The 26,131-nt window shown below is 40.2% G+C and overlaps 1 protein-coding gene across 3 annotated transcripts in view; it reads left to right on the forward strand.

The window, feature by feature from the left end:
* PCBP3 (poly(rC) binding protein 3) overlaps positions 1 to 23,043 on the forward strand; it is a 41,636-nt gene extending 18,593 nt beyond the window's left edge. Inside the window, exons 7-13 of one of the 3 annotated variants that reach the window (XM_018558732.1) lie at positions 907 to 1,050; positions 5,130 to 5,171; positions 7,555 to 7,630; positions 7,971 to 8,030; positions 11,672 to 11,724; positions 15,399 to 15,568; positions 22,923 to 23,043. In XM_018558732.1, the coding sequence (XP_018414234.1) occupies positions 907 to 1,050; positions 5,130 to 5,171; positions 7,555 to 7,630; positions 7,971 to 8,030; positions 11,672 to 11,724; positions 15,399 to 15,568; positions 22,923 to 22,959 (582 nt within the window). In that variant the 3' untranslated portion in view covers positions 22,960 to 23,043. Of the gene's footprint in view, positions 1 to 906; positions 1,051 to 5,129; positions 5,172 to 7,551; positions 7,631 to 7,970; positions 8,031 to 11,671; positions 11,725 to 15,398; positions 15,569 to 22,922 lie in introns of all 3 variants that reach the window. The other 2 variants (XM_018558734.1, XM_018558735.1) reach the window with 2 other exon arrangements.
* The last annotated feature ends 3,088 nt before the right edge of the window (positions 23,044 to 26,131 follow it).

Consider the following 26,131-nt stretch of genomic DNA (forward strand, 5'->3'; position numbering starts at 1 on the left):
CTGTTACTTATTTCCCTTGCATATACTTAGACAATTGAAGTGAAATCAGTTTTACCTTATTCATGTAAATAAACTTTTGCTTTTCAAAGACAGCATTCTCTGCTTATTTAAAAAATCAACTCCAATGAGAATGCTGTGATCCTAAATTACCTATGTCCAATAATATATACGCAATGTAATCTTTATCTATAGACCCAGTGGGGTTGATTTATTATTCAATGAGTGGATCATGTTGACCATGTTGACTTAGAAAAGTGCCTGTTTACTTACCATAGTGAATATGGTGAAACTATGTTAACTTTGGTCCTTGGTTCAAATCTCAGCCAGGACACTCCCACATTCCAAAGATGGTAGGTCAATTGGCTCCTGTCCCAGTATGCACAATTTGGCTATACACATGTGTATCACACAATAACTTTTCATACCCAATCATTGCTCCATGTCATTGGATTATTGCAAACCAAAATGTCTCTACTCCTTTAGTAAATCAACCCCACTTAGTCCTACTCATGAACTCAAATCAATGAAAATATCTTTTGAGATTACAATAACTGTAACCAAGTCTACACAATAATTAGTGACAAAGCATCTATCCTTTGCTAATAGGCGCAACCATAAGACAAGCTGAGAATCTTAACAGATAACTGCTGTAGAGAAAGAAGAAAATAATCATTGTATGTCAATGTGCTAAACACAAGCTGTGTTGTTTTCTCCCGAACATTCTTGTCTTTGACTGCAGCCATTGCTCATCAGTTAACCATAACATTGATGTAATCTCCACAGCACACATTTAGCTAATACTAGTGTCTTATCTTCTTCCAATACAGCTTTGTTAACGTGGTGTTTTTGTCTGATTCTGGGCGGGTGCTCTAATATTATCTCTCCCTCTCCTGTCCCTTTTCCTAGTCCCCACCGAAAGGTGCCACAATCCCTTACCGTCCAAAACCCGCCTCCGCCCCTGTCATTTTTGCAGGTGGTCAGGTAAGAGCGGACCCGCTGGGTGCCTCCACTGCCAACCTCAGCCTATTGCTGCAGCACCAGCCTCTGCCCGTTAGTTTTGCAAAGATTTTCTTGCATGTTCTCTCATCCTACAAGTGATCACTCATCATATTGGAACATAAGCCCTGAACCACTGCTGGCCTGGTGCTCCTGCTATATTCAGCATGAACTTTGTACACAAAAGAAAAGCTACAGGAAATTGTAAATAGACATGTTGCATTGTCTGTTCATCTTTGCATGAATAAAATATGTTTTCAACAACCTAAAAAGTAATTCTTGTGACCAAAGCACTTTTATTTTTCTTTCCATCTAAAAAGAAATTTTCTCTAACAGGTAAAAATAGGTGTCTGTCCATTAGAACACTTACAGTTAATTATTAACAGGCCCCAATTCATCCATCTGCTATAGCGCTTAGGGCATGCTAAAGTGACCTCTAAACCAATATTATCACATGCGATAACTTTGCTTGAGATACCATTATTGCAGCCCTAAAGAGCTATGTCGCTTTGTGAATTAGGCTTACTGTTGTTGCATTGGAATTTTGCATCGCTATCTAGTACATTCTGGAGGGAATGTACAGAGTACACAAGAGCTGTATTAAAGGGGCCCTGTCATAAGAGATCAGTGGTGGCTTCCTTAACTTAATATTCCTTTCAAAATGCTTGTTCCCTGACTGTTCATCAGATGCCGTGCATTTAATGCTCTCTAAGGCCCTTCTAAGGCCCTTTTTCACACGGGCTAATCAGAAGAGAGGATCCGTGCACCGCTGTGACATCTTGTGATGGATGAAAGAACTGAAACTGCCGGACCCCATATCAGTCTATGGGGAATCGGATGTAAACAGACGTGTTCATTTACATCAGATTACTCCCGACCCGGCACAATCAGGTCCAGCGTAACAGATCTCTGATCCGTTTGTTTTTCCGGACCTGACCATTTACACATGGCTGCCCGTAGGCTTACATTGGGCATCTGATCTGGTCCACTTGAAAAACTGACAGGCGGTCTCGGTTGGCCTAAGTAGTTCTGACAGTTTTCTCACACTCATTTACAGTATGATTGTTGCAGGTCTGTGACTAACACATACTGAAGCCAGACACAGACAGGCATATAGCATTTTCAGAAGGCTGCCTGCATTGGCAGCCTACCCCCTTCTCTCATGATAGAGTGGCTTTAAAAATAAATGACACAAAGACTATTACCTTAAAGCTAATCTGCTCTTCTCATGTTGATAGCTTTTGCTGCACTGCATCAAATGCATCTTTGGCAAAGGAAATTGTTACAGATGGAATAATAAATATGTTACAAATCACAGATGGCTTTCAATTTATAACACAGTGGTTCTGGAAGTGAACAAGATATTGTAGACCATAGAATAGCCTCAGACAGTTTTGACTTGTTAGGTTTCTGATGCATTCTGTGCAAGTCTTGTAAAATCCCCCATAGTTTTGAAGACTTGCACAGAATAACTTTAACCCAGTGATCCTTTTTATATTTAAAAATACTGTGGTTTTAAGGATCATAATATTTTTTGGTATTTATATGGTTCTGTAGATCCGTCTGACATCTTGTACTCATGGCCAGCCTTGGGGTATTCTGCAAAAAGATAAATTTTTTTGCCTCAGTATGAGTGGTGATTCTGTCATTGCTGACCTTCATAAAATATAAATCAGCTGATGTTGCTGATGTGCATTTTTGTTCTAGATCAGTTTAGAGCTAAAGCCAGAGACAGCGAAACAACTAACATTTCAAAAGAACATCATCAGTGGTAGCCACCATATTTCTTTCAGTACAGATTTCCTTTAATTCGGTAACACAAATCTGTTTTGCACACAAGATAATATTCGCTCAGTCAGAAAATTCTGTTATGTGCTGTTGATCTGAAAACACCAAATTATTCTTCATATGTTATTTAGATAGCGTTCATAGTCACATAACAGCTACAATTAAGTTTGTGAAAATCCACAGGCCAGCAGTGTTATTAAGAGCTAATGTTCCCTCATCCTATGCATGAATGGGAGGGGTAATGTAGTGGAATGCTTTGGTCAGAAATATAATTTAGAGACTATGGAAGTTATCTTAATTACTTTTTTTAATCTAAATGATGCCTACCATGCAGTTCTCTGTAAATGCTTAGAGGTTTGATAACAGTGACATGTGTTCCCTTAAAATGATGACTTCACTTTTAAGGAGCTAGTTCAATGATATGTGTGTTTGTGACTGCAGTTTTTATGGTGACCAACAAAATGAAAAGTCAATTACAATATACAAATTAACAAATTCAGGTTCCAAATAAAATCAATTTAACTGTTACCGCTGCTGGGGAACCAATTATACTAGGTCAAAGTCAAAAATTTTACTTCTAGGACTAGGCTGTTACAGTGTCCCCTTTTTTGTAGAGTGTACTTTAAAGACTGGCGGTAGGCAAAAGTTAAAGATGAACTCCAAATAGAAAAATGCCAATTGATGCATCTATGTATGGATGGTTAACACATTAGGAGGGGAATGTATCAAAAGAATCTGGAGCAGGTGCTCAGGGCAACCCATCAGCTTCTCTCTTCAGTTTGTTCAGTAAAGATTTGAAAATTAAAGAAAGAAGTTGAATGGTTGCCATGCACAGCTGCTCTAGATTTTGTCTGCTCCAGTTATGATAATTTGTCCTCTAAGTCTATATTGCATCAGAATGCTTCCTCTTCTTCATTGTCCAATTAGCAAGCTGGGGGCTTATCTGGATCCTGACGTTGTGCTGTAGCAGCAGTAACGTGCTACACCTGGCTGGCTGTAGATAATTTAGATAATTAAGAATTCTTTGGCATGAAAATCTCTCTCTCTCTGTCTCTCTCTGTCTCTCTCTGTCTCTCTCTCTCTCGCTCGGATCTTGCTCAAGCAATGCCCCCAGTTTTTCAGACACTAAATACATTTAAGGTGCCCATACACTGCTCGATTCTCGTACGAGAATCGGGCGAAATCCCGCGATCGTATGAGAATCGAGCAGTGTGAACGAAGACGTGCGACCGTTTCTACTGTACGGTTGCACGTCTTTTGTCGAGCCAACATGCTCGAAAACCCGCCAAGAATCGTACGATTGTCGGCGGGTTTCTAGCCTGCTCGTCCGATAGCTGCGAAACGGGCCGGTGTGCGCACGCGCAGACTGCCCGTTCTGCATTGCGGTCATCGGAAGCCCGCCCCTCAGCGGGGTGGGCTTTCGATGATCGCAAGTACGATCTGCCCGTCCAAGGTGGGCAGATCGTACAAGCTTTCAATAAGCATACGACCATCGCAAGACAAAAGTCTTGCGATGATCGTAAGGTGTATGGGCACCTTTAGTCTATGTGATTAGATTTTCAGTCAAATGATTTTTGATCAAAGTCTTTTTTTATTGTAGAAAAACCAAATGAGTAAAATTATTGAAGAGACAAACAGGTTAAGGTTTTTGACTTTAGGAGACTGTTACCCAGAGCAGTTTTTAGCAGCAGCTTAAACGTGAGGCAATTCTGATCGGACAAAGCTCAAACACTCCCAGCCAAAATCCATTTCATGTACAGATCTATGTACATGATTTTATTGTGGATGTGCCTCTATGGATTTTTTAATTGACTTTTTGTTGGTCCCACTTAACATTTATGAACGTTGGGTTCTGACGTAGACATAATTAGAGGTTAGTATATAATTATTGCTTTGCATGCATAACTTAAGTAATTTTCCAACATAATATAAAATTTTACTCTTACTTCTGGGCCCTCCCTGTAGTATTTAGCATAAATCTAGTCCCTTTTTTCTTTATATTTACTTGTTCAACTTATGTCCACCATAGATATTATGGAACTCATAGAAAACCAATAATATCTGACTGGTCAGGATTTGTAAACTGCAGAGGGAGCTGCAGAAAAATCTTGATTTGTAATCTATGTTTTAAGGGAGGCGGCAGGAGTGATTTCAATTTTATATTCTTTTGGAACAGCAGAAACATATTTTAAACTTGCTTGTTTACAATGTGATGGACAGGGCCTAGGAATTAGTAATGAGTATAACATAGTAAGATATCCAGTCCTCTGTCAAGTGTGCCTGCAGCTTTGTTTCCAAATGTGACATTCCACACTGACATGCACTTATTTCACCTTCTGTTTTAGGCCTATTCCATCCAAGGACAATACGCAATCCCTCACCCTGATGTGAGTTCTCATCTCTCATTTTCTACCCCCTCCTTCTTCCTGACACTTTCTTCCCCAGCATGCTGGTGTTACTGATAATTAATATTAGACCATAATATTAATGTGTCTGAGATGGGAGCTCTGTATCTTGACACCGTGGGCAGCCATGGGATCTGTGTCACAATGGAAAGAGGACTTGGCTTACTCATTTCTGTTTGTCAATGTTTATAATCTGTAGTGTCTAGGAACATTGTTTGGGATTGCATGTACAAATGCTTAGCTTATACCAATGTTCTGTTTGAGTTTGGTTAAATTCTGTTCAATGTAGGATAAACAGGGCTCAGAGAGAATTGTTGGCTGTGCTGAACCCTTTGGAGAAAGCTTTAGCAGTATACAGATCTAGAAGGCAATATTGGCTCAACGTTTTCACTAAAACAAAGAGTAACTTCAAATATTATAGATCTGCACACAGACCCTTACCAAAAGTTGACACCAGGAATTTGGGAATTTATCAAAATTGGAGCAGACAAAATCTGGAGCTGTTGTCATAGTAACCAATCAGCTTTTCTCTTTAGTTTGTTCAGTTAAGCATTGAAAATGGAAAGGTGGATGCTGATTGGCTGTTGTGCACAGCTGCTCCAGATTTTTTTCTGCTCCAGTTTTGATCAATTCCCCCCAATGTGTTTTTGTTCATTTTATGGAAAATACAATTTAGAGCTTTCAGACAGGAAACATAAGATATGTTGACATATTGAAAGCCTGTTTATTAAGTCAGGCTAAAAGGCAAAGATGAACAAACTGCATTAATTCATATCAATTGATTAGATTTCATCTTTCATCAGTTTTTCACTTAAGATAGGTGGCTTTGCACATTTCTGTTAGCCATATAAAACAAGTCATAGTAAGTCATAAGTAATTAGCAAGTCCTTCACCACACCCTTCTTACAGTAAATATTGTTAACATTAGAATTAATCATATAGTTTTATATTAGACAAGTAAATCTGTAGATAGGATCTTCGTAATTTGAACATTCTGATGCATCCGAATTTTCGAATTCGAATGCGTCTGAATGTGAATGAATCCGAATTTTCCGTTAACGAAAATTCAGATCTGTCTGAATTTCATTCAAAATGAAGCTAAATGGGACATGTGACTGTTCTCAGGCCAATCAGATGGGTTTTTTGGCTGTTAGGGGTTGCATTACAGGCACGGTCATGTGATTTACTGTTGTGGATCTGTCCGAAACAAATATTCGGATGAATATGAAATCCAAATAAAGAACAGAATCAAATTTCAGATACAAGAAAAACTAAAGAAATAAAAGTCAAATTGATCTGAAATTAAATGCAGCAATTTTTTTTATAGTTTATATTATTGGTTGCATCATGGATTAAAGTACTAGGAGTCACCAAATATGACCAGGTTTTACCACACTGGATTTCATGTTATACCTGTTTTCATATGCCAGGCTATAAACAGTTTACTAGAAGAGTTTGGGGTCAAAAGATTGTGAGCTTTTGTAACCAAGATTGTTAGTTGTTTTTATTTTGTTCACCAAACTCCTCATGGGATTAAAGAGCAAATACCTGTTAACATTCTGTAGTTCATAGAGAACTGACAAAGCAAGTATCAGATGAATATATCATCCTGCTGCTGAGATCCAAAACTTTAGGTGTCTCAGTCATCTCTGCTACTGCAATTACTTTTTATAGACTTTTATTCTTATATTTAATTATTACGTCCAATAATATTAGTAAGGGAGGAACAAGCTGCCTTTATTGTCTGGTTCTTATTTTTGTAAAACACCTGTTCCTTAAATTTAGTAGCAAAAATATCATACTTTTAAAATGCAGACTAACAGATGTGATTTATGATTGATGATATGCTGACCCGTCAATTGTTGATAGTAGAATGAGATCGAAATGACAGGTGTAAGCATTTGGAAGTCCCCCCTATATACCAAGTAAATGATGATTTGTTTGGCTGGTGGTAGTTTTGTATGAATTAAAGAAGGCAAATGCTGCAGTATGCTTACATTAATGCTTAGAATGACTAACTCCCATTTTATAACCAATGGCACGCTATGTGTCCAGAACACACTTATGACTACCATGAGCTAAGGAAGTAGTACAAGGTATCCATACATGGATCCCTAGATGTAAAGAAAACAACAAGCACTTAGAAGTAATTGGCAGGTGGTGTGATCAATGATTAGTGTGAGATTGCATTGTCTTTATATTTTAAGCCAAGTTCTCGCTTACCTAGACTGTGTATGTGTCCCATGGCTCCCTGGTACTTTGTTTTATTTTATTTTATTATTTGACTGTTTTCTTGTGCCTGTGACTTCTTGTACTCTCTAACAATAACCTTCTTAGTTCTAATGTCCCTCCTACCCCTCAGCAGTTGACCAAGCTCCACCAGTTGGCCATGCAGCAAACCCCCTTTACTCCCCTCGGACAGACCACCCCTGCTTTCCCTGGTACGTACCCAACTTTCCCGTTCTAGAGTCTTCCTTCTTTTCTCTTCTCACGTCTCAGGCATTTCACTTTTCGTTCATTTATGCTTCTTATACATTAATTTTTTGTAAAAAAAATAAAAACATTGAATAGTGCTCTCATAGCTCCATCTGCTGGCACATCATGTTACATGGATAGGCTGTACACTATTTGTACTGATGGTTCTTGGGTAAACATAGTCAAAACTAAGAACTGATAAATTAATACACTGCCTCATCAGATTTTGGGCTTAATTAGACAATATGAAACATGTTGATCTTCTAAGGGGCAAGAAACTTAAATATATGTTTTCTTTCTCCTTAGGAGAAAAGCTGCCCTTACATTCCTCTGAAGAAGCTCAAAACTTGATGGGACAGCCTACAGGTAACCCATGCTAAATTAGGAGGCTTTTAAGTCCAGGCCTACATTGGCAGACATAATATTTGGCATGATAGTGAAACCCAGAGGTATAGCTTAATAGGGCCAGCTCTAATAGAATGTACTATCAAAAAGGGAACAGTGGAAGGAGAAAAATGGCAGTTTGGACTTAGGAGGTATATATCTGCATATGGCCCATGCGCCCTTGTCATATTGCCAAGTAAGTAAATATACTAAATCATTTAAGAATATTCCAAGCCTCACTTGTGTGGTTGTCTTTAAGTTTGAGGTGGAGGGACAGGGAGAAATATAATTATTTTGCTGAGGGTTCTGCCATGGATATTTCTGCTGCAATTTTTCCCACTTGTGATCCATACATCTTCACGTTCTGCTTCACTTTATTGTACTTTTATGTATTTAGTTTTCTGTCTACAAGCATAGCCATGTTCATGGTCCGTACATTATGTACTAGGAATACACAACTTCAGCACTGGAGGTGTTGTAGCTAGCTAAAGGTCATAAAAGGTATTCCACTGCCACAGCTGTGTGCTGATTATTGACTATTTTTTGTATAGATACACAAATTGACCTTGGATAACTAAATAATAAGAAAATGTCATGACTGGAAGATTTAATATGATAGAGTTAGTTACCTGCTGCTTTACTGCCAAAAGCATTTTTACATTTCTATAGTTCAACAATAACATGTTCTGAAATATGTGTTTTCCACTTGTGCATAATGCCACTTTTGAACCAAATGCTCACCTTTCATACTGTAACCAATTTCGGCTGCCTGTAACGCAATGGGTTCCTCATTCATCAAATTCTCTGAAATAAGAGCCGCCTGTGTTTGTTGGCAAGTTTTTGTAATTGCATCTATATATTTATCAGTTATTATTGTTCATCGTGTCCTATCATGAAGAAGATTGCTTTCACAACATTTCACAGTTGCTGTATCTTTTGTTAAATAAACCAGGACCTAACATAAACTAATACTGTAACATTGTTCTGCAAAGTGAAGTAATGATGCAGATGGCTAGCAAGTAATCACCCATATGTTCAAATTGCATGGCAACATTCCTAAAACAATTCTGGAGCCCCAGAAAACCTAAAGTTCCTTGTATAGGGAAAAAGCATACTCCATGAACTCCATCCCTATCCAACAACACAGTGCATAATGTAGGGCATTGCTAGATCCTGGCATCCAGGACAAGTGCCCCAGGTCTTCTGTTGCATGCCCTGAGTCTCTTTTGTCATAATTGTTGCCATCATGGCAGGTATTTAGCACTGAAGCAATGCACCAGACTCCTGCCTGTCTCCAGCCCCATGCACTGTCCTTTTTAAATACCAATGTGTAGAAAGACAGTAATTGCCTAGATTGTTTTGGAGGCTGCAAGAGAACATTGAAAAGGCATAGCAAGCTCTGTAAAGGTACAATATGGCACTGGTAGTGCCTAGTAACCATCTGTGACATTACTTTGTTTTGCAGGATGATATAGGCTCACTTAGTTATCTCACATTGACTTCATTTTGTATTGCTTTCTGCATAGCCTTATAGCAACCAATCAACTGCATTTGTGTGGTGTAAAACTGTAAAACAAATGATGAGTCTGACTTTGTTGGTTTTTGGCAGCACAGTTCTTATTTCAGACAGTTGGGTAAATATGTTTGTAAATGACGTAAGGATGCTTGTTTTTGTGCAATGAGTGAGTTCTCCCTTAAGAGGACTGTAACGTAAAATATTTACATACATATTAAATTATTATTCTTAAAACATTAATGTATTTCCAAGTTTGAAGGTGGGTATGCCAGTTTAAATCCAGTTTGCTCAGTTCACTGAAATCTCTTGAAATGCACCTTAGTGTTTGATTCCATCTATGATTAGGATTTTGACTTGGATTAGAGCAAATATGTCAATTTTGTTGTTATGAGGGCACATGTGACCCCCAGTTTAGCAATTAAACCATTTATCAAATAGAATGTGACCCTTTTCACAATTTGAAATTGTTCAGTAGTTTCATAAATATATGATTTGCTACATTAGTTTGAAGATGGACATAGTTCAGAATGATTACTTTTGTGCATTCTAAAACTGTTTTAAGAATTCAAAAAAACTAAATTGACTAAAATATTTTAAAGCAGTAATTTTAAAATTATATTGGATATATAGTATATTTATTGCTAGAGAAATGCAGTATTTTTTTGAATATTCTACGTGTTTTTTTTTTATACTACCCTCTATACTGGCTTTCACCTATTCAGTTTTGAGTTTTGTTTTATCTGAGCTTGACGGCCTCTTTTACAAAATACCCTGTATATGAAAAATTTTAGTTTTTGCCTCTATTTGCACAGAACGAACATTCATAGAGATTCATGGCATGAATGTCTTGCAAATTGTTTTTAAATAGATCCCTAAGTTAATCTTTATTTATTTTAAATCTACTAGAATGGCTGTAGACCTCAAAGTCTGGCACCTACATATATGTTATTATTTTTGATACCTGGATGGTGAGGAAGGTCGGAGGGGGTGGCCTGAGCTCGATTTAAAAAAGCTGAAGTTAATAATTACATAGTAGTGTGCCCTATGCTTGGGAGGGATCATGCTTGGGAGGGAGCCACAGGGGAATGGAATAAACCCCAGGGTGTTCTAAAGCTGAGCGCACCCCAGCCCCATATTAGGCATTGAGGCCATCCATGATAGTTATGGAACAATCATGAGACAGGGGACAAAGTGGTTCAAGCTTGGACTCAGGTGCTAATGTTGAAATTGGTTTTATACTGTTACCCCTGATTAAGGATTCCAGCAGATACCTTAAACCACTCTTTGTTGCATTCTTTACATATTACAACTTCACCTCTTCAACCTGAATTTCAGGCTTAGCTTTGGTTGTATAGACTCCTTTCCTGTACTGAAATTTCTTACTCTGCCTGTGTGCAAATGCAGTTTGCCTAAGAACAGCCATACCTCCAGACTGACATAAATGCATTTTTATATTTTTAAAACCTCTCCCAAGAGCCAGCCCACTGCTTGCATCAGGGCTGAGGGTTCTTGAGATTAGTACTGGGGTAAGAAGCTATGATGTTTTAGGAAGTTTTGAATAGCACCCTGCTAGCCCTCCCACCAGCCACGATCTGTCTGTTTTCCATAGAGAAGTACAGAGGATCAGTGATGACCAGTATGTAATGAAAACAGCTTTAAAATTGTTAAACCCATGCTTTAAGACAAATGATAACTAAAGCTGAATGTGGCTTAGCATTTAGTGCTGGCAGTTGTAGTGGCTGATTATTAGTTACCATTGGTCAGAGTTGTAATTTGTAATGTTTATGAAATTGGACTAGCAGACAACAAGTGATCTCAGTGTCTGATCTCTCAAACAATGAAAGGCATAGCTCACAGACTGGTAAGTAGCTTTTCAAAGTTTTTACTGCTGCCATAAAACATATTACAACCCTCTACTATGTTGAGAGCCATCTGGCATTCTCTAAGCTGTGTCACAGTTGAGACACCTTTCAGTGTGCGCTTCTACAACAAATAGCTTGAAGTGATGGACAGTGGGGAATAAGACCAGGTGAGAAGCCGAGGAGAATCAAGAATGGGGTACCTAGGATTCCTTTCATGCTTGTAACCTGTGTCTTTCACATAATAGGTATGGATGCCAGTCCCCAGGCCAGTACTCATGAACTCACCATACCAAATGATGTGAGTATGATTTTTCTTGCTCTTTTACTCCACTGTATGTCTTTAATTTTCAACAAACTTCAGCATTTGTAGCCAGTAGTTGCCTGCATGGTAAAGTACCACAGATATTAAAATATAAACATTCTTAGGGCCTGTGTTGTAGGGCCTATGGTTGCTTCAAACGGGTATTAGTTTCCCATACAAGTCTATCTGATGGAAAACCCACTTGTAGCGGGTCACATGCGCTCCAAAGGAGGTCACATGCAGATCAAATGCACCTGCCAATAAATTCTGAATGATCTCTGAAGCATTCAAAGCTCATGCCAAACTGATGCCATTAACCCAAGCCCTAAGCCTGTAAACACTGGCCCTTACATTGCTTGCATGTCATTGGATAGCAGTAGCTGTTACAGCAGAGTGAAAATCTGATCTTCTAAAAATGTGACCAACATGTGATAAATATGGCTAAAAGCGTTTGTCCTTTATAGATGTTATTTTGGCAAATATACAGTGGGGTCAATTCACCAAGCTGTATCTAAACGTTAGTTTACTACATGACAATCTAAAAATGTTCAGTTCACATTCATAAATATTATGTACTAGTAGGTTTGGAATCCTATTTTTTTTACATGAAGTAGATATTTAATTACTGCAAACTGGATTTCTTTTTTATTTTACCTCCTGAAACATTGTTTCATCTCCACCATAAAGAGGCATGGTTATGTTGCCCATTCAGAGCACAGTGATAGTGTCTGTGTAAAGCTACTCGCCAAACGATAATACCGCTACACTTGTTACATGCTCTGTCTCTGAAAGAACCATATCAGTGGCAACCAGTAGAGATGTGAAGTTCCTTTCGTTCCGAAGGATATTCATACGAATTTCGTTAAATTCAGACATTTAGATGCATCCGAATTTTCACATTTGAATGAGTCAAAATGTGAACCAATCTAAATGGTCCTTTAACGAAAATTAGGATCCGTCCGAATTTGGTTCAAAGCTAAACTAAATCGCACATGTGGCTGTTCTCTGGCCAATCAGATAATTTTTTTTGGCTGTTGGGTTGCAGTACAGGCACGGTCATGTAACTTAATTCCGAAACAAAAATTCGGATGGATCCAAAATCCAGATAATGAAACTAATAACATTTTGGGTCCGAAATCTAAAAAATAAAAGAAATAACATTCCGAACTGATCCCAAAGGAAAAAAATACATGGGGTTACATTGCTAGCAATCAGACATTCTTTCATTATCCCTTTGAAGTATGCATGCAGCAATGGAAGAATGGATCCAGTGTTTAGCAAGAACAGGTCTGCCTTTAGACTGTTGGAAATACAACAGATAAACACATAACCAATATAGACAATTTTATAAAATCTATGTGAGCTGGCGTATAAGCACTTTTGAGTAACAGTGTAAAAAGCTGGTGAGCAAACAGACGCTACAAACAAACGTAACTATAGCTATAGCCGACCATGAGACCGCTATAGGACCCAGCTACACAGAGCTCAGTATTCTGGCTATATATTGACTTATAGAGGAAACAATGACATCTGGTAAATTTCTTTGTACAAAAAGAGCGGACCTGTAATTTGAAAGTCTGAATATAACCAGCATGCTGCAGTGTCAGTGTGTCAGACTGGAACTGGTCTCACTAAGCCCCTAAGATACCATGGGATCCAGGGACCCTGTAATCATTTTTCTATTGCAAATTGTGTAACTGCATTTGGCATCTTTTCCAGGAATTAAAAGTAAACCAGCGTTAATTGCTAGCAAAATAGAATAAACATACCACCCAGGGTCTCGCTATGCTCACCCTTGTGATAAGCCTGCCTATACATGTCTAGTCCAGTTCCTAGTTTCTGCAGTGTTAGGATAACAGGAATATGAAATGCACAGTGTTGGCTATCTAAATTTAAGACTGATTTTTGGTATACATGGGATTTTAGTAAATGTATATAATAATTAATGTATTATATGATTTGATATGATATTTTTTATAAAAATCAATTTTTGGATTAAAGGGTGGTCTTTTATGTTTGATTTAAGCTCAATTCCGGTCCTTATAGATCAGTGGTTCTCAACCTGTGTAACCTCAGGACCCACATTTGTCCTTGGTCATTAAGTTGTGACCCAAGTCGCACTAAAATGGAACGCATGGCATTGCAGTACTGTGCATTCCGATGCGGGCGAAAATAACTGTGAGTGGGAGATGCGTTTGGGATGCCATTCAAATTAATGGCAATGCAATGCACCTCCCACATGAGAACACACGGTAGGTGCGATTGCATGGTACAGTGCATTATTCACACGGGACTGTGCGATTAACGCACTGTACTAGTGTGAATGGGCCCTCAAAAACACTGATAGACACACACAACCACAGACACATTCTCACACACACATATACACTCCCAAAAATTCTATTTTTTTTTTTTATCCACCCAGTCTCCCTACTTTACAAGAACAGGAGTGGGCTGCTGTGTTGTGATGGAGCTCCATCCATATGTGCTTCTACTTGTACAGCTCCCTTGCACACTCTGTAGAGGTCTCAGGAGCCAGAATGTGATGCCACTTCGGTCCAGGCACCTCTACAGGACACACAAGGGAGCTGTAAGCAATGCATGTAACGATGGAGCTCCCTCGCAGCCATAGCCCTAGCCTACCCCACCTCAAGCTGACACTCGGCACTGGGCAGCATATTTTGAATGGCTGCTCGGTGCGAGAACTGACAGTGCTGCGCTACGGGGAGGCTGAGGAGCCTCTCACCTAGAAAAGTGGAAGGCACGCGGTGACCCACTGAACACTGGGTTGTGACCCACTTTTGGATCACGACCCACCAGTTGAGAACCAAAGTTATAGATAAATAAATAACCGTGGAATAAAGGAGCAGTGGGAAATAAAGGAACTATAGTTAGAATGGGAAGAAGGACTACAATCTCACATTCCCATGATGGACTACAATCTCATGTTTAGGTAACTAATTTGTATTGAGATTGTAGTTCAGCACAGGAGTGAGCTTGGAGTGGTGGCTACTTTACAACACATACAGGGGCTATGGGGAACAAAAGTAGCCACTCTCCAGAAGGAAGGACAATGTCAGCACCAATCCAGAGATGATTTGAGGATCTACAGCCGAGTGATGCCCAAATAGATACATTTTTGGTAATAGTTAAGAGACTTGAATGTATTTTTAAGGTTTTACTCCTGAGTTTAAATCCTTCTTGCAATATCCAGCAGTAGCTTGTATCCCTTTCACTCCTCTGCAACACGCGTCTTCTTCTTTGCAAGCAGAACTACCTATAAAAATCAACTCCAGCAGGTAGATTATGTCCCCGGGCCTCCAGCATTAGCCCCAGGCTAAGGCAAGGCTCAAGCAGAGAGACACTCTGGGCAGGTGTCCCAACCATACCTCTGAACAAGGACCTCAGGGATTGCTTGGGCCAGACACACATTGGTAACTTACCGATTGGCCTTTTCACTCTAATTACTGGCACCTCCATCACAGCAACAGGCAGAAGCAATCAACCCAGTGGTCTTAGAGAAGACCTGCAGAGCTCAGAAAAAGAGAAACAGCAGCTCAGGCTTTGTTACTGCCTAGTAACAAACACACTATGTTTAATTAGGGACACAATAGCATAGGCCAGAGTCCCTACACACCCCTGGACATGTCTCAACTGCTTTAATTTTCCAGCTAATAGGTTGCATCATCGGACGCCAAGGGACCAAAATCAATGAAATTCGACAGATGTCTGGAGCACAAATCAAAATTGCCAGCGCCATGGAGGGGTCAGCAGAGCGCCAAATCACCATCACTGGAAGCCCAGCAAACATCAGCCTCGCTCAGTACCTCATTAACGCCAGGTCAGTGCATACCACTGCATATCATGCAGCTCCAAGTTTGTTGAACAGCGTTTGAGCCTAGTTCAGTATCTTATCAATGGTGATCGTTTTTTGTGCAACATTGAACCAAACTTGCCTCTCTTTTATAAAATCTTTTCACCCCACGTATATACGGTATACTGGATTATATTACATTGGTAAACGTAGATTGTGTACAATTGCAAAATATTAGTTTTCCATTTTCATTTAAAAAGGATCTAAAATTGGAAAACTGTTGCTGTACTGCGAGCCAAAAAGAGGGATATTACCAAAATGTCAGCAAAACCAAACAAAGACACCTAATAATGCCACATAATTCCTAATTCCTAATAATTCCTGCCACACTTGAATCATCTAGAGGAGCAAATAAGACCTATGTGGAGAGATGTAGGCTCCATGATAAACTCTTAATACAATTTCTCTATAGGTGGACACAGTAATTGTATTCCATGCTCTGTTAAAAGCTTGAAGAATCTCAATAGTAGATATATTCAAAAAGTAACTGGTCCACTTCGAGAGGCGGGTGGAGCGTTTCGCATAATAAAGATCTAATCTATAGCACCTATACACCCTAGCTATTGCACCCTTATTTGGGTTAGGTTTCAAAAGCAGCCCATCTAGAGGTTCTCCCAGTTTGAAAGGTGAAAGGTTTTTAAGAAAAGGTATTGGAACTGGATAACCCACTGGTTCTGCATTCTACTATGTTTTTCTTTCTTAGTATAATTAGCATTTATATATTTTTTCTTTAGAAACACAGCCAGCACTTTTTGAAACAATCTAGTGAGTCAGCTTTCCTCTCTTACCTTCCTGCAGAGGGCTATTTTTCATTTTCACAGGTCTTAAGGCCGTGACACACAGCACGCGAAGCCGCGCAGAGCGAAGCAAAGCTCTCCGGCACGGAGCTTCGCGTGCAGTGTGTGAGCTGAGTGCAGTCAGATGATTGACTGCACCTTCAGCCAATCGGCTCGTCTGTAACAACCGGCCAGACGTCGCATCCCGTCGCGCCGGTTTATACGCGCAAGCCGATTGGCTGAAGTTGAAATTGTTCATCTCGGCACGCTCAGCTCTGCGAGCTCTCGCAAGCTGAGGTGCCGAGAAGAAAGTGACATGACACACTGCTCGCAAAGGCAGCGCGCCACCGCTCCGCGCTGCTTCGCGTGCAGTGTGTCACGGCCTTTACAGGAAAGAACTCTTTCCTTGAGCAAAACTTAAACCTCTTTTTCCCTATTAGCATTAGTTCCCTCTTTTCTTCGTGGTGACCTTAAAGTGAACAATTTTCACTGAATTTGCTTCATGGATAATTTAGGATATACTTATACTAGAGCATCTACTATTACACATATGCTAGAGGGAAATTATTCCTTTTTTTCCCCTTATCAAATGGTTTGTTTTCTATCTTAGAATAGAATAAAAAGATGAACTGATATTAATGTTCTCAGCTATTTACTGCTTAATCTAAGCACAGAAGTAGAGTTGGACTAGCACATTTAAAATGTCTTTCTATGAATGGCTTCAGTCCATGGATGGTTGTATGTGTATGAGATACTGCGTAACTAAGGCAATGGCCTTTTGGCAGGGATGCCCTCTTATTTAACCTGTCTAATTAAATCCAAATATTTTTGCACCATGATTAATAAACTCTTCAAGAGTTCTTTCTGTGGTATATCATTTTCCAAACAATTTGTGCTGGGCCACAGCTAACCACATAGTATCAAGTCATATCACTGTCAGCTTGGCATAAATACAAATGCTAATGAAACTCAAGTACCGTATGAGCCAAATGTTATAATTCTGTGACTGTCATAGTTTTAACAATCACCAGAAGACAACACACAACGGCTGATAGGGAAAAGTCAAGAATTTTAAATGTAAAAGAATATTTTATATTGTATTTAAATTTTTTCAATGGAAATTCAATTTAAGTGACAAATGCAGAACAGGTTTTTTGTTTTTGTTTTTTTTACCTTTCCCCAGGCGCCCCCCCATTTTCTTGGTCACTCTTTATGCAGCTGCACAATCTTCAGAACCAAGCAATATTGCGTCATTACATTAGGTTGATGTTAGGAACCCAAGTCTGCAGCTTTTGGTGTTGAAAGCAAAGTCCGGTCAATAAACCTGAAAAATGTCACAATAAGGAACCACAACATTTAGGGGCATTTTTTTTAAAGCAGTGACTTTTACCAAACTTTTACTGGCAGTGAATGAATTATTGTCACTTAAAACACATGCACTAGGAAGATTCACCTGCAGTAAATGTTTGGTTAATGCAGTGGCGGACCTAAGGAACAAGGTGCAAGATTTTTTTTTGGCCCCCCCCCCCCCAAAAACAAACAAACAAACACAGCGCTATCCTCCCGCAGCGCTCGGCCGGTTCTCACTTTCTATCCTCACCGCTGGGGCACAGAGCAGCGCCCAGCGGGGAGGAAAGAAAGCAGGGATGCGTTGCTGTATCGGCAGAAAAATGGCATTATTGCTCTCACTGCGAAGTTCGAGGCGATATCTAACATGTTCAGCACAATTGTCGTTTTTCCCACGTAGGCGCTACAGAGCGTGCAGGTTACTATTTAAACCGTTGCGCTGTGTGCAGCTTCTGAGAAGATACGCTATTAGCGTAGCGGGGAAGCCTGCTGCGCATTTTGCATCACCCCCCCCTCGCTACGCCACCGGCCGGGAGTGTCGGATGAACCAACACTCCCGGAGCAGAGACTGGGGGCCAGCCGGCCGTTGGATACAGAGCTATCCATCGGCCAGCAACTGTGCTGGGCCCCCTCGAAGGCGGAGGCCCTGGTGCTCCCGCACCGGCCACACGGGCGGTAGTTCCGCCACTGGGTTAATGTCAGATTAGCTGCTTATAAACATGCCACTTAAAGTATATCTAAGCCAAAACCTTTTTTTTTAATTGTAGATAGAGAATGTTTAAAACCACTGTCATTTTTTTGCTATCTTTGTGCCATTGGAGAGGTTTACCTTTACTTTTTGTTCTTTAGACACAAGGGGGAGTAAGGGAAATGCCCCTCACTCAGGTAGTTGTCCCAGTTGAAAAAATCCCCCTCTTTTCCTATTCTGTGGGGACACAGGCTGTAATAAAAATCTGGGAGGGGTTCTGACCTCTAAACCTTCTAACCCTTAAAGTCAACCTGAAGTGGAATATACATACTTAATCTAGGTAGCAGATCCATTATCCATCTTTACTAATGCCTAGACAATCTAAAATGTATATATTGACCCAGCTTCATGGGTGAAAACTCCTGGCCTTGCCTCCTCCAGCCTCCTAAGCACTGACATATAAGGACTTGCTGCCCAGTAGTGAAGCCTAAGAGTTAAGAGAGTGGAGCCAGGCCTGCTGCACCCTGGTGTAGTTAGTAAATTGCTGCTCTTGCTACCCAAAGCAACTAATCACATTTCTCTATTGTCCAGTGAGGGTCAGACCTTAATGATAATTTGGCAATCTTGAGTTATACTGCTACCTACAGGTGAAATGGGCACTAGGCACATGGAAAACTTAAGGCCAGCCTCCTTGAGTCTCTAACCCCCTCCCACCTCACACCTGGTTATTTATGCTTAGTGCCCTTAGCAGAATGGATTTCTCTTTCCTTTCTGCTATACTTTTTGTTTGAATTAAAATACTTTCTACTATCAACAGCTACTGGTAGATTCAGGCTTGATGTTGGAAATCCTGGAAATCTCTCCACTTAGCCAATGGGTGCAACTTTTCCCAGTTCATTAAGTATAATGGTGTTTTCTCTCAGTCAATCTCTCTGCAGTTAGTTACAAACGACAGTGACTACCCATTTCTGTTCCAGTTAGCACAGGACTCCTCTTTCAGGTCAAGCCAGTATCTGGGAAGTCCTTGGGGATGTATCGGGACCAGAGCTGCGGCAGTGTTCCTGTCCGTATCTCTGATGACTCACTGAGGTTCTTAAAGGCTTTAAAGCCGTTAAGGAAGAAGACACCCTTATAACAGAAGATGGTGCAAATAACAATGCAGGTTAACTACTGTGTACAGGCCCTGTCTATCTAGTGGTCATGGAATATAAAAGAAGTCTGCCAGTGGTGGGGCCCTTGAATTCGCATTGGACTGTTCACTCTCAGTTGAAGGTACAGTAATACTTTGGTTTACAAGTAACTTGGTTTGAAAGTCAAGACAAGCAAACATTTCTGAAAAATTTTGTCTTGATATACAAGCAATGTCTTGCAATAAGAGCAAAATTTTGTAGAAAAGCACCACCCGAATAAGGCTGTAGCAGTGCGAGCGATGAGTCTGTTTAACGACAATGCAATGTCACCTTGGATAGATTCCTTGTTAAGGTTTCACGAAATGAAAAAGATTCCATTGAGTCGAGAGATAGCAGTGATTCTGTTAGTGATAGTGAAAGTCATCCTGCACAATAATCCTCCTCTCTCTTGTCCCCCTCACACCAGCCACGAAGGTACCGGTAATTGGTTTATTTTTCTTTATATTTTGTACAGTATTATATTACAGTACAGTATTGTAATCATTTTTATATTATGGGTTGTGGAACGAATCATCTGAATTTCCATTATTCCCTATGGGGAAATTCGCTTTGATATACAAGCGCTTTAGATTACAAGCATGCTTCCGGAACGAATTATGCTCGTAAACCCAGGTATTACTGTATTTGTAATCCACGGGTTATGGAAGGAATACTGCCAAAGTGTCCTGGACAAAGCTCTACACAGCAAGCAAATCCGATACAAACAAGCGGCCAAAAGGCCTTCCACTACTCCGATGTTGTGTGGATGTCCTAACAGCAAATAATCTCATGAACTCTGTCCCAGGAGACTGGGTGATGACAGATACAGAACAGGCTGCTTCTCACCTGAATAGCAAATGACCAGCAACCTACCTAAACAATCCATGTTTTTTATCCAGTCAACTAGGCCCTCTAACAACAGTTGTTAGTACATTTGTAGGAGGAATGTACAGTCAGATTATAAAATGTGTGAGTAGCTTTAGAGGGCCATTATGTGGTCACCATGGTGACTTTATTGGCTTGCATCACAGTGGTCCTCAATTCTAATACTATCAGGAATACAATATGGATGGTGCTTTTATGATTTCCTTATTTTTGTATGGGTTTTGCTTTATACTCTGATTAGACTGGCCCTAGTGTGTCTGTAAATTTTGACACAACAAAATGTACTAAAGAAATGTTGAAAAGCGGCAAAGGCCAATATATAGACTATTCAATGAAAGAGTGTGAAGGGAAGAATGAGCCATGCATTGTAATCTTAAAGCTGCCCATACTGTAACAATAAACCAAGGACTGATCATTTTAAGTTCAAATGATTGCTCAACATAACTTAAGCTAGCCATACAAGGCTAGAAAATCAATCGATCCAACCAACTATGCTTAACAGCGTGGATGGAGGGATGTCCATTGTCAGCTATTGTATTCACCCTATTGTAATTATTAATACCTGAACATGATAAGATACAGTCCCTGTTCAGCTGGTTTTCCACCTGGCTCAGTTTTTTTTTTAAATTGACTTCTGTTAAGCTGGGTGGTGCTTACAGGGCCACCTATGTCTCAAATTTTGCCAGATATAGCAGGAATTAGCTGAAGTTCAAGCCCGTGTGTGGCCAGAATAAGAAAAATACTGACTTCCTGTCAGGGTACTAGGGGGCTTACCTCTCCTCGGGGTGGCCATGTGCAGCGGGGGTCACGGGTTCCCCTTCCTGGAAGGACCCCTGGTACCAGGATTGTGGGTACGCATTCGCGACAAGTGCGCGGTGGACAGGCTGCGCGCGCAGGCACGGGGACATGCACGTAGTGCACCTGTTACTGGTATCAGGTGTGATCCTTGCTGGGGGAGGTTCCCAGCACACACCCTCTGCCCCTCTCTTGCCATTGGCTCCTGATGGAGAGGCTAACTGGTTGCCTCGGTAGCCGGGGAGTGGTCTCAATCCTCCACTGAGTATAAAAGCCCAGTCAGAGCCCTGGCTCATTGCTGAGTTATTCTATCCCTATGGTGTGATCTCCCAGCTCTCTGTGCCTTGAACCTGTCTTTATTCCTGAACATCTGCTTGGACTCCCGATTACCGACCCTTTGGCTTACCTTTCCGTTACTGAAACTAGCTGCCTGCCTCGACCCGGATTGGTCCTGACTATTCTTCTTGGATCGTCCCTGTGTACCACGACCTCGGACTTTGGCTTGCCGCCCCTGCCAAGGGGTTCCACTCACGGCCCAGCCGTACCCCCCTGACACTTCCTGATTTCGTGTGATCAATTTCTGAAAGTTACAATACCTAGATTAAAAAGATTGCTATATGAAATGATTGCGCTATTACATGTATGGCCAGCATTAGGGTTATACAAATAGACAAGTTAAGACTATTAATAATGTATGCTGACCATGAGAGAAATATGGGGCATATACTGTTAGACTTCTGTGACTCAAAGGGGTTGATTTACTAACCTTTTAAACACACCACGAACGTGTATACACCTCTGTAGTGTGTTCCCTCCCAGCATGATCTATGGGAGGAATCGAAACACCTTTGTAGTGTGTACACACCCAGCAGGTGTGTTGTGCAAAGCCCTGCAATGAATTGCAAGGTAATGTGGTGTAAATTAGCTCTATGTTATGTTGCTTGCGTTGATGAATGCAGGAATGTAAATGCATGAGCTAACCATTTTTGTCTAAACTGTGAAGCAGCATTATATATGCATCATGTGCATGATTTTTCCATATATGGCATTAGTGGAAATATGCTTTTAGAGACTTTTTGGTTGATAAATACGTTTTGCTGTGTGAAAATCACACACACCTCGTGCGCGTGTTTAGGTTAGTAAATCACCCCCAAAGTCATTGACATGAAAGCATTATTTTTACAGCCAGACAATTATCGTTTTTGGACAAGTCACCAATGGCAACTTACATAGGTATTTCCTGACAACTTTTCTAGCGCTAGCTGATGGTAGACAAATACTGGAATTTACATATGCATTATGGATTAATTAGCACTGACACTAATTCTCTCTCCCTTTCTTTCTTTCTTTCTTTCTTTCTTTCTTTCTTTCTTTCTTTCTTTCTTTCTTTCTTTCTCTCTCTCTCTCTCTCTCTCTCTCTCTCTCTCTCTCTCTCTCTCTCTCTCTCTCTCTTCTTCCTTATCACATCATCTACCACATCTTATATGTTGCATTTACTGTATAATCACTCTATTTATCTGTTTAATTCATTTATTTATTTTCTATGGTTGCCATTTTATATTCTGTTTTATTTTCTGTATCATCTTTTCCTGAATGCATTGAGCTTTCCATTACAAAATTATTTTTCCTCTCCTCTGTTCCCTCTACTTGCTTCTTTCCAGGCTGACGTCTGAGGTTACTGGGATGGGCACTCTGTAATTTCCTCATATTTTGACCCTTCTGGCTACTGCCAATGATTACCCTCAAGAATTTGGACTCTGACTGCAGACCAGGATTTGCCAAAGCTGCTCATGGAACCTTTTGAGTGAATGCATGTATTTCCAGCAGATAACTCAATAGATACATAGGAACCCAGCCATTGATATTCAACATTGCACTTCATTAGATACAAGCCAATATATATACTGCACTGTATGTATATATATATATATATATATAGCAGTACAGTCTTGCACCATCCGTTGTGAGCCATTGTATGCGTATTGGTACATAGAAGATCTAGCTGTTTTTAGAATTGCGCTCATATAACATTATGTTTGGTAGTAACCCAGCAACGCATGCATGCGGCATATTGTAATAAAGGACTGTGAATCTTGCTTACCTAGGGGAAATGACATGTATTAGTATGTTGGAAAATCCATGTATCTCATGAGTTATTCTGCTGCTGTTTTATTTATTGTGTTATTTTACTGAAATGGTTATGTGATACTGGATGTAATTAGATTTGTGATTTGGTAATTAGCATGTTTACATCACATTTGTATGTATATTCGTACTTTGGCTTGATTAATAAGGTGATGTCACAGAGTATATAAAGATCATTGTTCTTTTACATTTAAAGGGCCTTTCCATAGAGAGTGAAAAACCTCCAATATTACTTGCATAGATGTGTGGGTCTCAAAACCCCCATGTAAGCAGCTGTAGAACACTGTTCCTACTCTTATCTTAATTTTTTGGAAGGCTTGAGTCATTTTAGATGTAATATTGGTTATATTCAAAAGGAGGGGATGCAATCTCAGATTCACCAGCAGGTGCACTGCAGGTGAATTTTGAGATTTTGTCTCCAAGAATCTGTAGATCTAGAGAGCTGCAGGCAGCCGAGACGTTAAAGTCTTTTGGAGGTTTTTTATTTTTTTTTCTTGGAATATTGATAAAATTCTTTAAAATAAAACTAATTTGGCCTAAATGTTTTCCAAGTAAAAGTTCTGAGGTAAAGACACCTTGTGGTTGCTACAGTTTACTGTGTTAGTCTTCAAATGGACTAATGTGGAGAACCTTGGATCCCAGGCCAAGAATATATATATAATACGCCCTCCCCCTACTTGCTTTAAAGTGGAACTACAATCTCCTATCCCTTACAGCCAAGGAAGGTGCCATCACAGCCTCTTTATGGATTGCAATTGTTGCTGCACATGTGATCTGCTATGACATCAACCAAAGTTCAGTTGAGAGCTAAAATAAGCACACTGGCAACTTTAACATTTGGCATACCTTAAATATAACTGTTTTGGGAGGCCATTAAATTAGTGGGTACATTTCCTCTGTAAGCCCTTCCCCATCATTCTAATCACTGTCAAATGCCAGAAGTTTGATGGGCAGTTGAGGTTCTGGGATCTGACAGTTGAATGGCAGAGGAAGAATTCTCCATTTGGAGAAGTTAGAGTTTGATTTAGACTTTGGAGAAGTCGAAGTCCCATCTGCTGAGCTTCCAAGGGTGCTTCATGGGGCAGGATTTGGAGACTAATACAGGTACTTGCAAGCGCCACAAAGTTCCTGCACATCAGCAATGTTGTTAATATATGAATGTTTTATGCCAGATCAGATTAACTTTAATGTGGTGTTGTTTATTAAAAGAAGAGAACATAAAGTGTCTGAGCAATAGAGGGCACAGAATGTTTAATTTAATCTGTATTTATATATTGTAACTGGGGACCAACTTCCAGCTGACATTCCTTCCACAAGTTATGCATTTTAAAACTATGTGTTCACTCATGATACAGTGTCCCTTTTCCATTTAAAATGCAGCTTACTAAAAGCACATAGTCAGTGGAATGATAAACTGAAGGTCTTTTGCAGGCTGCTGGTAAATTCCAAACTCTCCATGTGAATCATTGAGAAGTCATTACTCCTTAACCCAAGAGACACACTTTTAGTGAGTCTGCAAGTCAGACCTATACATCATGTTTTCAGTACATGTGTCCTTCAGCCGTCACAGATGCAGGTTACAGAGGGGGCGGTTGCTGAAACTGGAAAACAGCTTTCGATCCTGCAACCCCTCTGTGGCAGTGCAGGGCAATGCCACGGCATAGTATGGCAACATTGGCACCCAGCACTCTCAGCCACAGGGGCTGAGAGGGTCCAGAATGTAAACAATATTATAAGGAAGAGCCTGGCTTTTCAGGTCCTTCCAGGTTTTCCTAATTGTAGCTGGGATCTGGAGTTCTGGAGATCTCTTAGAGCTCTGGGTGGGATGAGATCTCCAGTCCTGGGGCCAGGTGTTGCCACCTCCTGGCCCCAGGACCTTGGCTGAGAGTCCTGGGTGCCAATGTTGCCATACTATGCCGTGTGGCATTGCCCTGCAATGCCAAACCTCATAGACTATCAATCATGGTCTTTAAAATCTGTCCTCTTCACTTCACTGAAAATATGTTGTTCCAGGCATCATATATCATGTTTGATTCCTTTTGCCTAAATTATCTTCCTCCAGATGTTATATAACAAGCAGTATCCATCTGTGTACCCAAACTCCACTTCGCTGTTCAAAGAGAGCAGAGAGTCATATTATAAAATGGTGAATGTATTGGAATAAGGACAATTTTTCTAATATAATGGGGGCAAAGGGGGCTTACGCTCTGGTTTTTAATAGGGACCTTTTCATCATGCACATATGCCCCCTGTTGCCCTAATTCCTTACTCCCAGTTTTATCAAAGTAGTTAGATGCAAGTTCATAATGTCCCTCTGGAATTTGCAGCCATACAAATAATTGGCAGTGGGGCTAAGGAATGTCAGTAGGCTTCCTATTCTTCTGACACCTTTAGCTGCAGGTTCATTGGTGTTGCTTTCTGTCTTTTTGCCGAGCAACTAATAAGAAGGGGGCATGAGCCATAGTAACAAAACAGCAACTGCTTCCTTATTCAGACCAGATTAATTCTCTTAAGAGTGGATCCCTATACTACACATTTCCCCCAGACATAAACTTAAATAAAACAGATCCTGCTAGGAATGTAGCTTATAAGCCAGCGACTTATGAATATGTACAGTTTTGAACAGCTGCCATTATCTTACCGTCCAACACACCAAATGGCTGCTTTCACAGAGAGTAACAAAATCTGTGTTTAGACACATACTGACTTACAGCACTGCATCCCA

This window comes from Nanorana parkeri, unplaced genomic scaffold, assembly GCF_000935625.1.
Source record: "Nanorana parkeri isolate BGI_ZX_2015 unplaced genomic scaffold, ASM93562v1 scaffold355, whole genome shotgun sequence".
Taxonomy (NCBI): Eukaryota; Metazoa; Chordata; class Amphibia; order Anura; family Dicroglossidae; genus Nanorana; species Nanorana parkeri.